At 41.4% G+C, this 12,721-nt stretch overlaps 1 protein-coding gene across 2 annotated transcripts in view; it reads left to right on the plus strand.

The window, feature by feature from the left end:
* Window positions 1-73: 73 nt before the first annotated feature.
* Ptdss1 (phosphatidylserine synthase 1) overlaps window positions 74-12,721 on the plus strand; it is a 69,389-nt gene continuing 56,741 nt past the window's right edge. The window contains exons 1-2 of one of the 2 annotated variants that reach the window (XM_036207702.1): window positions 74-574; window positions 12,553-12,644. In XM_036207702.1, the coding sequence (XP_036063595.1) occupies window positions 159-574; window positions 12,553-12,644 (508 nt within the window). In that variant the 5' untranslated portion in view covers window positions 74-158. The remainder of the gene's footprint in view (window positions 575-12,552; window positions 12,645-12,721) is intronic. The other variant, XM_036207703.1, reaches the window with a different exon arrangement.

Raw genomic sequence — 12,721 nt, forward strand, 5'->3', positions numbered from 1 at the left:
TCCGAGTGGGCGAGACCATCGGCGGCGAGTGTGGAGGGGACGCAGTGGGGGGTAGGTAGTCGGGAATAACTGCCGGGGTCTTGGAGGCCCTGCGATCGATCGACACTCTCCTAGAATCCGGGGCTCCTCAGCTCTGTAGGGAGGATGAGTGATCCGCGATGTCGCCCTGCCAGGGTCCGCCGCCGCCAGCTGCGTTCTCCCCCTACCCCAGGCTGCGGTGGTGGCGCCGCGACCCCGCCCTCGCGCGTCGGCCCTTCCCTCTGCTAGCACCCTTCTCTGGGCGCCAGACCCGGTCCCAGCGCCAGGCAGGTACAGTACTGTGGTCCGTCACTGCCGGGGTCCCAGCCTTCGCGGGCCGGGGCCTCCGCTGCCGGGGCAGGACGGGGAGGAGGACCATGGCGTCCTGCGTGGGAAGTCGGACTCTGAGCAAGGATGATGTGAACTACAGGATGCATTTCCGCATGATCAACGAACAGCAAGTGGAAGACATCACCATAGACTTCTTCTACCGGCCGCACACTATCACCCTGCTCAGTTTCACCATTATCAGCCTCATGTACTTCGCCTTCACCAGGTGAGGTGGGCCTGGCCGCACGCGGGGCGCCCGAGACTAGAAGGCAGTGGTGGCAGGGAAGCTGTGGCGGGGAAGGTGGGCCGGTGTGACTGGTGGTGAGGAAGCAAGTAGCTGCTCCATGAGTACAAGCTCATGGACACACAGCCCACGCAGCTCCTCCGCGCGTGGCTTACAATTCTCTCCGCCTACTCTTCCACCTGCTACCCCTCACCTCCAAATCCCATCTCTCACATTCGGTGCCTTGGACCACAGCAGGAGCTCATGCAGGTCACCTAGCCCTGTCACTCACATCCCTCGCTCTGCATCATTCCCCACACGTCACTACCGGCACGCTCTGCTCCGCAACCACTTCATCCGTGGTCTGTTCCTAGCACACCGCATCAATCATTTCATGTCTGCACTACTTTTAGGACAAACTACACACATAAAACACATCATATGCAGGCCTGGTATACAACTAGATTCCCAATGAACTCCCCTGGTATCCAGTATTGCCAGGCACACACAAACACAAATGCGCACACTATTTTTTCCAATGCAACACCTCTTATATGCATTGCATATAATCATCTAACAATCTCCTTTTTTAGTGGATGTGCATTACAATTTTTATCTTTTTTTTTTATTTTTTGAAATATATTATTTCCCCCTTTCCCCTTCCTACTCTTAAACCCTCCCAGGTACTGTCCTTTTACTGTCTCTCAATTTATCTCAAACTTACGGCTTTTTTATTGTTATATCTAACATAATCTTTATCCCTGTCTCAAACACCACATCTATGCCACAGCATCAACAGTCGTTGTTGACACACATCCCAGTGGACAACTCCCATCAAGCACAGCCCAATATCCACTAGCTCCAATGCACTGTACTGCTTAGGCTACAGCTGATCACACATCACATGGTGCAGACCCCGCCCTGTCATCCATCTCCTGACATACATGCTGAAAAGAGATAATGTCAAGCAGTTGTGTAGTGCTTAGAGAGTACTAAACCCTAACTATAATAAACAGAACACATAAAATGTATACAACATAACACAGCTCTCTTATTCCCCTAAAATATATGCATATGTTCAAAGCACTTCTAGTAATTGCGTATGTTCATACTTTTCAAGGGTACTGTTCCTGTGGCTCCTTGACCCTAGCCAAGGAGCTAATGGACCCCAGAGCACACACACTCCATTTTTATTTATGATTTATATTATCTGAATTACATCTTTTAAAGAGAGGGGAGTCATATCCTACCCACCACACCATTATGGCTTCCAAGAGTGACCGAGAGAGACTTTGGTTTCAAAATTGGCTGTGGTTTTAGTGAAGTTACTTTTTCTGAGTATGAGGGTCCATGCCTGCAGAATGAATAAAATGTTTGTATTCACTTCATGGTTATGAAGACTAAATGAGTATGTGCAAACCTGTTGAGTAGAGTACTTGGTATATGATGCCCCATTAATGGTAGCTCTCCTGAGTTTCCACCCCCTTCTTTTTCTTTGTGATAGTATTAGGCAGTATAGCCCAGGCTAGCCTTGAACCCATAGCCTAGTATTGTGAGTATAGACTTATACCACCACACCCAGCTTCTCCTGATATATTTATCCAGGAATCAAAGTCTGAGGGAAATGTGCAGAGGTAAGTTGAACAGTCACAAGTATTGAAGAAACTTCCGGTATTTAGTAGAGGGGAGGACAAAGGCATGTAATGAATGCTACATGGGACAGTATTGTATAACACAGACTAGATTACAGAAGTTTATTTTATGAATCACTTCAAAGATAGAAATAGTAGGTAATAATAGGGGTGCCACTACCATCATTGTAAAGTCTACTAATATTTTGCAGATCAGAACTTCCTTCCTATAGTTCCTAGTTTTGGAGAGAACTCACTCTTGAGACTAGCTACTGTCAGTTCCTCATCGTGTCATCTGATTTTACCACAAGATATGTATGCTCACATAATGTGTTCAGCCCCAGTTTCCTCATCTGTATGCAAAGTGAAAATATCAGTATTAACAACACCTCAGGATTGTCATGAGAATTATCTTTTTTGGTAGTTCAGCTCAGTGCATGGCACTGAGTTAAGTGGTTAAGAAGCAAGATTTCATTGTGTGATAATGCTTTCTAAATTATATTTGTTACTGAATAGGATATAATTTGTTCTGGAATCGAGAAAAAAGATAGAGGCATTGGAATATGGTCTTAGTAGAACATACCTACTCGCTCCACATTAACTTCAGCTAATAGGTGGATTTGAAATGACAGAATGGTGAGGGGGTTCTTTTGAAATGAGAAAAGCAGCAATACCATCTAATGATGGTGAGAAGTGAGAATCAACCATATGTCTTTAGTAATATTGCTGATCATTTCAAAATAGATCTGTCTTTCTCTTTTTTAAGGCAGAAAGTAATGTTCTGGAATTTTCTTTTATATGTCATATTCTGTCTAGTGGATACATTGTAGCAGTGAAGTGTGAAAAATGAGTGAATTTTAGCAGCTTGCAAAGGTAATTAAAAAAAAAAACCCATAATCTGAACCTTGGGCTGTAGACCTTTCCAGAAGTTATAACAATTTTATTTGTTATGCCAATTTCATAAAGAAATCACAGTGAGGAAGAAATCATACATTTTACCTTACATAAAATCAGAAGCATAATTAATAGAATCAGGAGTTATTAGTATCTATTTTTTGTAATAATTTATGATTCATGTAAATTGGATATTATAAAGATAGCTCAATTTTACTCTATGAGGATTGAAAGTCATGTTTTTTTAAAATTTTTATTTCTTTTTATGGTGTTTTACATGCATGTATGTCTGTGTGAGGGTGCTGGATCCTCTGGAACTGGACTTACAGACAGGTGTGAGCTTCTGTGTGGGTACTGGGAATTGAACCCTCATCCTCTGGAAGAGCAGTGAGTCCTCTTAAATGCCAAGCCATCTCTCCAGCCCCGAAAGTAATGGTTTCTAAAATGAAAAATTTTCACACTTTTGTAATGACTGCCTGTAGTACCTTATATGAACTTATAGTTAGATAATGTTCAGTGCAGTTCTCTCAATCAAACTTTTAAAATATGGCTTAATATTTGTTTTGCAAAGGCTAGTTATCTAAGAGAATAGAATATTTTGGGGGTTTTTGTATTACCAGGATGTAAGAATAGTGCCTGGTGAGATTATGTGCTATGAATACCCTGTAAGAATTTTGGAATGTGAAGGATTTGATACCTCAAACAAAAGTCTGAGGTAAAGTTGGTTGTCTAGGAGTTCTTCTGTTAGAGTTCTAGTGGGTTGAGTATTACTCAAGAGTCCTTATTGATAGGAGGTTAAGTACAGGATTGCTATTGGAAGATGGTAAAATCATTCAGAGATAGTGCCTATTGGTAGGTCCTTGTGGTCACTGAGGACATGTGGTTGGAAGGTTGCTTTTCTATACTTCACCCCAAAACTTCACTAGAAAAGTCTTATAACTAGAGCATACCTGTTCTCTTGTCCCTACTTTAACTGCAGTTTTTGACATAGTGACTTTCTAGTAGCCAAGGCTACGTAATAAGACCCTGCCTCAAAAGCAAAACAAAACCCCCAAATTGCGATCACACAAGTTTCTGCCATTGTTATCCATGATCTGAAGGGATGCAGTGAATTGGCAGCAGGAATTGTTCCTTGTCTAGATACGATTGCCTCATTGAAAATGACTGTACCTATGTGGTTATCAGTTCATTTGTTCTTGTTTTCTCCAGATATGGAACTAAGAGGATAAAGGATAGACAAGGGACAGAGGAGTGGACAGATGTTTGATTTGTTTTTAAGTAATAGTTTTTACTTAATTTCCCTTTAGAAAGTATACTTTTTCATTTTTCCTTGGACCATATTTCTGGCTCTCTCTCTGAGTCTAAGGGTTCCTCCCAGCCTTCCTGATTGTTCCCTCAAGACAATATAAAGACATGATAGAAAATGCCTCCCATACTACCAATGAGGTTGTCTTGGTCCTGCTTTCCTATATTATATCTTTTTTCTCTATATAACAGAAACCTTGATATCTCTGGCACCAGCAATATTAATTGATGGTTTGTAGTAAGGACTCAAGAAGTACACAAATGATGCTAGACCAACCCTAGAGATAGAGTACAGTTAGGCTATATTGTGTTAGGTTGCAGTTTGAAGGCCAGTTAACATTGATCCTCACTATTTCTCTTTCCCCCTTATTTGAATCATTTTTGTTGTTGTTGTTGTTTTTGTTTTTCAAGACAGGGTTTCTCTGTAGCTTGGAGCCTGTCCTGGACTAGCTCTGTAGACCAGGTTGGCCTCGAACTCACAGAGATCCACCTGCCTCTGCCTCCCGAGTGCTGGGATTACACACATGCACCGCCACCACCTGGTTGAATCATTTTAAAATTAGAATTAAATAAGCATCTTTTTTATATATTTTTAACTTCTGTTTTTTTTCTTTTTCTTTTTCTTTTCTCCTAATAAAATTGTAAACTTATTAAAGGGAAAAGCTGTATGTCTCTTTGAGGTCATCTGTAGTGAATAGGCCCTTGAGTGACTCAGATTTGGTTTCAATGGTGCCCTATCCTAAAGAGATTATATGTCAAGGAATTATTGCCTCTTGGGCTCCTCTTTATTTTATTTTACTTTTTTAAAGATTTATTTATTTATCATGTATACAGTATATATGCCTGCGGGTCAGAAGAGGGCACTAGATCTCATTACAGATGGTTGTGAGCCACCATGTGGTTGCTGGGAATTGAACTCAGGACCTCTGGAAGAGCAGTCAGTGCTCTTAACCTCTGAGCCATCTCTCCAGCCCGGGCTCCTCTTTAATAAATGGTGCTAATTCAGGTTAGTCCTTTCAAATACTTGTTTATTGTTTCCAACATAGCACTGTTTATCTTGTGATAGTATTCTGGTAGCTCTAGTTTGGTGTACAGTAATCAGACGCAGACGTTTTTACATTTCAGCTAGTTCTAAAACCAGGATTTGTTCAGTCTGTGTGGTCTGCCTCCTTGGTCCTAGCTTTGTGTTTAGTGCTGCTCAAAAGCTGAGCAATCCCTGTTCCATTCAGACTAACTCTTTGCCATCCTGGAATTCACCTGGCTTATCCTTAGTAGATCTTTCTTAGCTGTTCTCCTTTGACCATTTCAAGCTTTAGCTCAGCAAATCAACAGCCAGTAGGAATGGCATACCCTCAGGCTCATTAGCTGTTAAACCAAAACTGTGATCCTGCCTGCCCCCTGCTTGATGGGTAGCTGTGTGCCTATCACCTGGGAAAATTGCAAACTGAATATGGAGGCTCCACCTCGTGGAGTAGATTGTGTTTTCTAACTTTTGTTCCTCCATGTCTGTACACAGCATACTCTTCAGACTCAGTCAACTCCCTGGCTTACCCCAGTACTGCTGTCTCCCTCTCTTGGCTCTTCTTGCCCACTCACAAGCTCACAGCACCTCACACAGCTCCTTTTGGTGGTTCTTTTCCTGAACACCTTCATGTTCTAAGAGTCACAGAGGATGACTTGTGTATATAGTTCTCAATGCCTTTTAGTATAGCTTCTCTCATTGAAATATTTGTTTCCTGTCATATCATTAAGGCTCTATATCTTTCATCCTTGGAAGGCCCAACATCTTCCATCATTGAAAGGATGAAGAATGTCCTATGCAAACTTGAAAGAAGTTCTTTAGTGGATCTTTTCACAAATAATTCTTGACCCAGCTTCCAAATTCCTTTAAGATAGAATGAATGCATTGTTAAAACTGTGATATCTGGGTGACATGGAAGTGATGATCCCTAGTTGTGACATAGTTTATCTGATTCAGGTACTCAAAGAAAATTAGAGGAGAATAGGGACACATAGCCTAGAGGCCTAGATCTTGTCATATTTCTGGTTCCATGGAGAAAAGCCTTGTCTAAAGGTCATGAATGAGTGGTTGCCTAGTTTCCTGAAGACTATACTGCAGTTGCCATAGAAATGGAACTGACATAGAGTCTGAGTCCCAAAGCTCTCCTGATTTGTCCTTTTCCTGCCCTGGTTGTCTTCTCTCTGGGTGGTTTTTGCACTACTACATCCATGTTCACTGAGTGGAGGTGTTTGAAAACTTTACTACACTACCTACTGTAGTCTCAGCAGGGCCCTGCAGGTGACCCTTTGCAGGAAAGTCTGTCAGTGGACTCTCTACGTTGGGCTGGGATCACCTTCATGTTATCCAAGTCCCACTGACTCTGCCATATCATCTGGAACATTCTTGCCATCACCCCCACCCACACCCCCACCATATTGCATATGCTTGCTGTAAACCTGCTATGAACACTGAAGGTCCCTTGACAGAACCAGATGGGATCTGTGCCTTTGGGAACTTAATAACAATGTTGTTCACAGCTGACATCTTTGCATTGCCATTGTCTGGGGCATATGCTCTTCAGCACAGGTCAAGTTTAGCAGAGAGAGGGAGAGGAGAGGGGAGAGAGGAGGGAAGAGAGGGAGGGGGGAGAAAGGGAGGGGGGAGGAAAGGAGAGGGGGCAGAGGAAGAGGGAAGGAGAAAGAAGAGAGAGAGGAGAGAGAGAACTTTGTACTCCCACGCCCGTGTGTTAGTGAATGAGAAACCTTGACCTAGAACCTGCATTCCAAAGTCCCCCAACACAGCACCAATGAAGCAGCAAATGGAAACAACAGAAGAATGTTCAGACATATGAACTAATGAAAATGGGCCATTTTGTGCTAGGTACTCCTTTAAGTAGCCACTAAGTCATTTAATCTTTATGAGGACCTCATGAAGTAGAGCTTATGACTAGCCTTTATTAATGGAGGAGGAAACAGGCACATAGAAGTTAAATAATCTGCCCAAGGTCACACAACCAGCATTTCAAGTAGAGACTGTATCCCTTATCACCTACTGTGTGATTCCTACACAGGAGACAGCTTGGTACCAGTCCTGAGACCAGGACCCATTGATAAGATGCAGCTATGATCACCTCCCATCTTAAAGTGTTATGGAGTCTGAGTAGGTAGTTTACTCACAGAGCCTTTAGTTTGCTCAGTTAGGCATAGAACACCATTGATAACCATACATAGAGTCTGGGTCTTACCTGTGAGTGGGATTGATGGGATCATTAAGTATGTCCCTTTCTGCCAAGTTCCTTGTTATGAATAATTGGAAACTATCTATGCACCCCAACCCAAGGCTAAATTTCTCAATGACTTGGATTTAGAGAAGATGGACTCATAGCAGGCCTTGAAGTCTGGCCTTGTATACTCAGGTTACCATGAGGCTAGGTAGGCAGTCCTGCAGTGTTTGGGTCCTGTTGTGCATTCACACCTTTGCTTAGTGCAGGAGACACCATATCTTCTCTGTACCTAAGGCATGCCAGATTGTGAAGGTGGGGCTGTGGCCTGACAAGACTCAGATTTAAATGGAGACTTCACCTGTCCCCCTCCTAAAACTCACTACTGAGTTTGATTTTCCTGTTCAGGATTTTTCCAGTTTATTAAAGTCCTCATTGTCTTTACATTTTTGCTAATTAGGTAAATACAAAACTGCTGTTGTTAGTGTTGTTTCATCACCTTTTTCCTGTCAGACACATTTGGTTTTGCCCAATAATGGTTGCTCAGAAATTAGAGGTTACAGGTTTGTTTTTATTATTAATCATTATCATCATAATAATTACTGTATCATTACTTATTATTGTTATTCTTTGGAGGTAGGGTGTCTTATTTTGTTGCCCAGGCTGACTTGAAACTGCTGTATCCCAAGTTGGCCTCAGTATTGGTCTCAAGTTCTTATGTTGATGTGTATTTTCAAGTGTTTTGACTAGTCAGTAATTATTTTGAATTAAGAAAAATGTGTTATTATGTCTGTGTAAGTGTGTGTGTGTGTGTGTGTGTGTGTGTGTGTGTGTGTTGGGGGAGTTCATGTATGTGCTGAGGTCAGAATACATCTTTGTGTATGTGAAGATCAGAATGCATCTTTGTGGAGTCAGTTCTGCCTTTATGTGAGTTGTGGGGATTGAACTCAGGTTTGCACACAACCCTTTATCCACTGAGCCATCTCACTTTCCAGTAATTTTAAATGGAGATTGATTTGCTGATTTCTATAGACATTTATTCACATTGTTTGAAATACAGGTTAAACCAGAGGTTTGTGTAGGGAAAAATATCTCCCAATAACTTCTCTTTCAAACCGTAATGTTGAATAAAGTCTATTTCCCTGTTTCGTGGGTGGTTATGCAGAGACATTTTAGGTGACTGCAAGCACAAATTGTAGCTTATATTTCTATACATATTAACCCTTATTTGTACAAATCATTCTTATCAGACCTACTATTCTAATGTTTGTTTACTTCATGATGTCTTTTTAACTCCCTGGAACAGTTTAATTTGTAGAAACTTTCATTCTTTTTTATGGCTGCCTAGTTTTCTAGACTAGACTATAATTCTGTCTTGTGTCTAGTCTTTTGAATATATATATATGTATAATTTTACAATGAAAAGCATGGTACTCATGCCACTTCACACACACAAGAGAGTGTCTGAAGCAGAGGTTCCCAGAGTAGAATGGTTGAGCCATAGGATATATGTGGTTGTAAGTGTAGAATGTTACCCAGTTACACTCCATAAAAGCTATAAATTCACACAACTGCAATTAATGCATAGGGTGCCTGCTTACCTATTTCTTCATAGCCTCCCCTGCTTAGATTATAAAAAGTGGTCTCTTGATGTTACTTTAATTTGTCCATCTCTTCCCATGAGTGTCTTTCATTTTCTGCCCATTGATAATTTCTTCACAACCCTTTTCCCCATTTTCCTTTGCTTGTTATGCTTGTTAGTTGATTGTTGAAGGAATGCTTTCCATGTTAGAACACTCAGCCCGTTGTCTTCATATGAACCCCAGGTTCTTTCCTCACATGTAGATCTTCTTGGCTCCCATTACCGCTTTGGTTCCCTTCACTTTATTGCTGTGCTGATTTATTATTTGTTCATGGTTTCTGTGTGTTGTGCTTACTTTAGGAAACTTTCTACTCTGAGGTGGTTGACTTGTTCTCAATTAATCAGATTTTCTAGTAGACACCCCCTTTCTTAGTTTCTAATAATACACAATATTTTGGAGTAAAGTGTGAAATATGGAATCCCCCCTTTTTTCATACAACAGTGATTAATTTTACCCTGGAGTTTAACTTGTAGCATGCATATATTTATAATGTGCCAGTCAAAGTCCTTCCTGCCAACTCTTTGCCTCTGTCATGACTCACACTGACTTTCTGGGTCAGAAAAAACCCTCCCAGCGGCTGGGCATAGGGGAAGCATCATCCTTTGGATCTAGCAGCCCCAGTTCCAGTGCCAATGCTGCATCTGCTAACCTGTGCAGCTGTGGGAAAGTTATTCAACCTTCCTGAGCAATTGTGTCATTTTTAAGATGTGGTTGATAATATCTACTTTGCATTTGGCTGTGAAAATTAGCAATAATGTTAATTAACTGTCTGTCAAATCTACACAGTAGATTCTTGATAAAGAGGAGCTGTTATTGTCACCATCTCACAGCAAGGGCAGTGGGATGTTGTTTTGAATGAAAATGTTGTCTTCCTCCTGTATAGCCATTCTTCAGTGAGACCTAGTGCCCTAGAAAGAGAATATGGAGCCTCCTTATTTCAGCCAAAGGGCATTGCAAGTCCCCTTATAAGGACCAAGTTGGCATTTTTAAGGTGACATGGTGGTCAGTAAATTATTGGGGTGTCCATTAAAATAAAATTGCACAGTGCTGGCCTATGAGATCCGTTGGCTTCTGAGGTTTGGCATTGGAGTATGCGCTGTGAAGGAACTGGCATTTGTTACACTAGTCAGGCATAGAGGACAGTCTAGGAAATACTGTGTGATCTCATTTCAGAATTTCTGTGCTCAGCCCTGTCCTAACTCTAGAAGCTGATGACTTGCTGGCAGAAACTTAGCTGCCTGCATAGACTAAGCTGGCATCTAACTTAACTTGTGTTTTTTAAACCAATATCCAAGGACTTGGTCCTTATCAAGGTAACTCATTATTTTATTCCATGTCTCTTCATGTTCTAATGACTCAGACTTGTTTTTGTGTGAAAACTTTTTTCCCTAAAATTTCTAAAATTTATTTATTGTGTGAAAGAGAGAGAGAGAGCGCACACGTGCACACAGTGTATGGGCTCATGTGCCACAGCATGTATTGGAGGACAATCTTGATCTCTCCTTCCACCTTTGTATAGGTTTTGGACATTAAAGATTTGCACACCAAGAGCCTTTACCAACTGGGCCATCTGGCTGGTCCTTCTAAGATATTTTTTTTTATCTCTTATTTTTCCTTCAGTAATGCTTTTCACTATATAAATTCAGCTGCTGCTGTTGCTTTCTTCTCTTCTCTTCTCTTCTCTTCTCTTCTCTTCTCTTTTCCTCTTCCTCTTCCTCTCTCTCTCTCTGTCTCTCTCTCTCTGTCTCTGTCTCTCTCTCTTTCTCTCTTGTCAGGGTTCTCCATGTAGCCCTGGCTGTCCTGGAACTCACTGTAGACCAGGCTGTCCTTGAACTCAGAGATCCACATGCCTCTGCCTCTGCCTCTCAAGTGTTGAGATTAAAGGCATGCACTACCATTGGTCAGTATAAATAATTCTTCTTCTTCTTCTTCTTCTTCTTCTTCTTCTTCTTCTTCTTCTTCTTCTTCTTCTCCTCCTCCTCCTCCTCCTCCTCCTCCTCCTCCTCCTCCTCCTCCTCCTTCTCCTTCCTTCTCCTTCTCCTCCTCTTCCTTCTCCTCCTTCTTCTTCTTCATCAATTTTAGTTGCTTGCTACTTGTCTCCTTGTCTTTAAAATATTGCCTTCCATTCTGTTTCATGTCGTACTTTCTGCCTATTCATTCTGAGTTTTAAAAACTGCAGTGCTGAACTTTCTTTTCCCAAGCTTCTCAGAAATTATTAATAATTCAGGAAACCTCCTTCTTGTCTTATATTTCTATTTTTCCCTTTGCATTTGCTTTTCTTGAGTCCCATATATACATCCAGTCAATGTCTGTTAGTCTGTCTGTCTTGCTCTTTCAACATAAAGTGTCCAATATTGTGTTTACATAGTAGCTCTTCCTTATAAACCATCAGTCTGCAATATCTGTTGAGTGTGTAGCATGTGTCAAGTCCCAGGAACAGAAGGAAATAAGTCCCTATTTCAAAAGTATTCTTTGGCAAGGTAGACAGAGAACACATCGACCACTGAAGGGACCAGGCCAATCACTGGGATGATGGGGCAATAGACAGGTGCTGTTAGAAAGGCTGTGCCTGGGAGGAAGGGTAGCCATTTCCTTCTTTATCATTCTGCTTCTGCTCTGATTTTAAATCTTGTGGTTTTTTTATTTTTGTTTTTTCTTCTCTTGATTTTCTTTTTATGGGTCACTTACTTGTTACCTGTTTTCATGCCTCTTCCTACATCCTATAAAGCCCCAGCTTCCCATTTTCAAGAGTAGTTGATACAGTCTTGTTACATTGCTGCCTTCCTGGTGATCTCTTGTTCCATTCTGACTTTCTGAAAATTTTCTTGCCCCTTCCTGTATCAACCAAGTGCATCTTTTGTTGTTTTTGTCATCAAAGACATTTCTCAAAAACGAACCTTGTGTTTTCACATCTTGGGGTTTTGTTTTTGTCTTTGAAGAACAGTGAGTCTCAAATGCATGTTTGAGTAGAATGTACGTTGGTGTTTAAGATGATTGGTTTTATTTATATATTATTTAATATAATTTTGGTGGTGGAGACAAGCTTTTTGTGTGCCAAATACTCACAGCACTGCTGAGCTATACTTTCAGCCCCTAGTTGCCTTTCCTGTAAGAACTAGGCTTTCTTATGAGAGTGTTGGTTTTAGGAAGTGACACTAAGCAGTAAACAGTGTGAAGCTCAGCAAAAGAAAATCTGCAGTCTCCAGGTGTTAGACTGTGGAAACCATACTACTGTTTAGTTTCCTGCTTAGATCTGAGAATGAATTCTCAGTGTTTTCTGTTTTCAGGGATGACTCTGTTCCTGAAGACAACATCTGGAAAGGCATCCTCTCGGTTATTTTCTTCTTCCTCATCATCAGTGTGTTAGCATTCCCCAATGGTAAGTAATGTCCTGAGCTGTTGTAGTGCTCCTGTGCATCATGCCCTCCTGACTTTTTAAGATGGAAGTCATCTATA

Source organism: Onychomys torridus, chromosome 16 (assembly GCF_903995425.1).
Source record: "Onychomys torridus chromosome 16, mOncTor1.1, whole genome shotgun sequence".
NCBI lineage: Eukaryota > Metazoa > Chordata > Mammalia > Rodentia > Cricetidae > Onychomys > Onychomys torridus.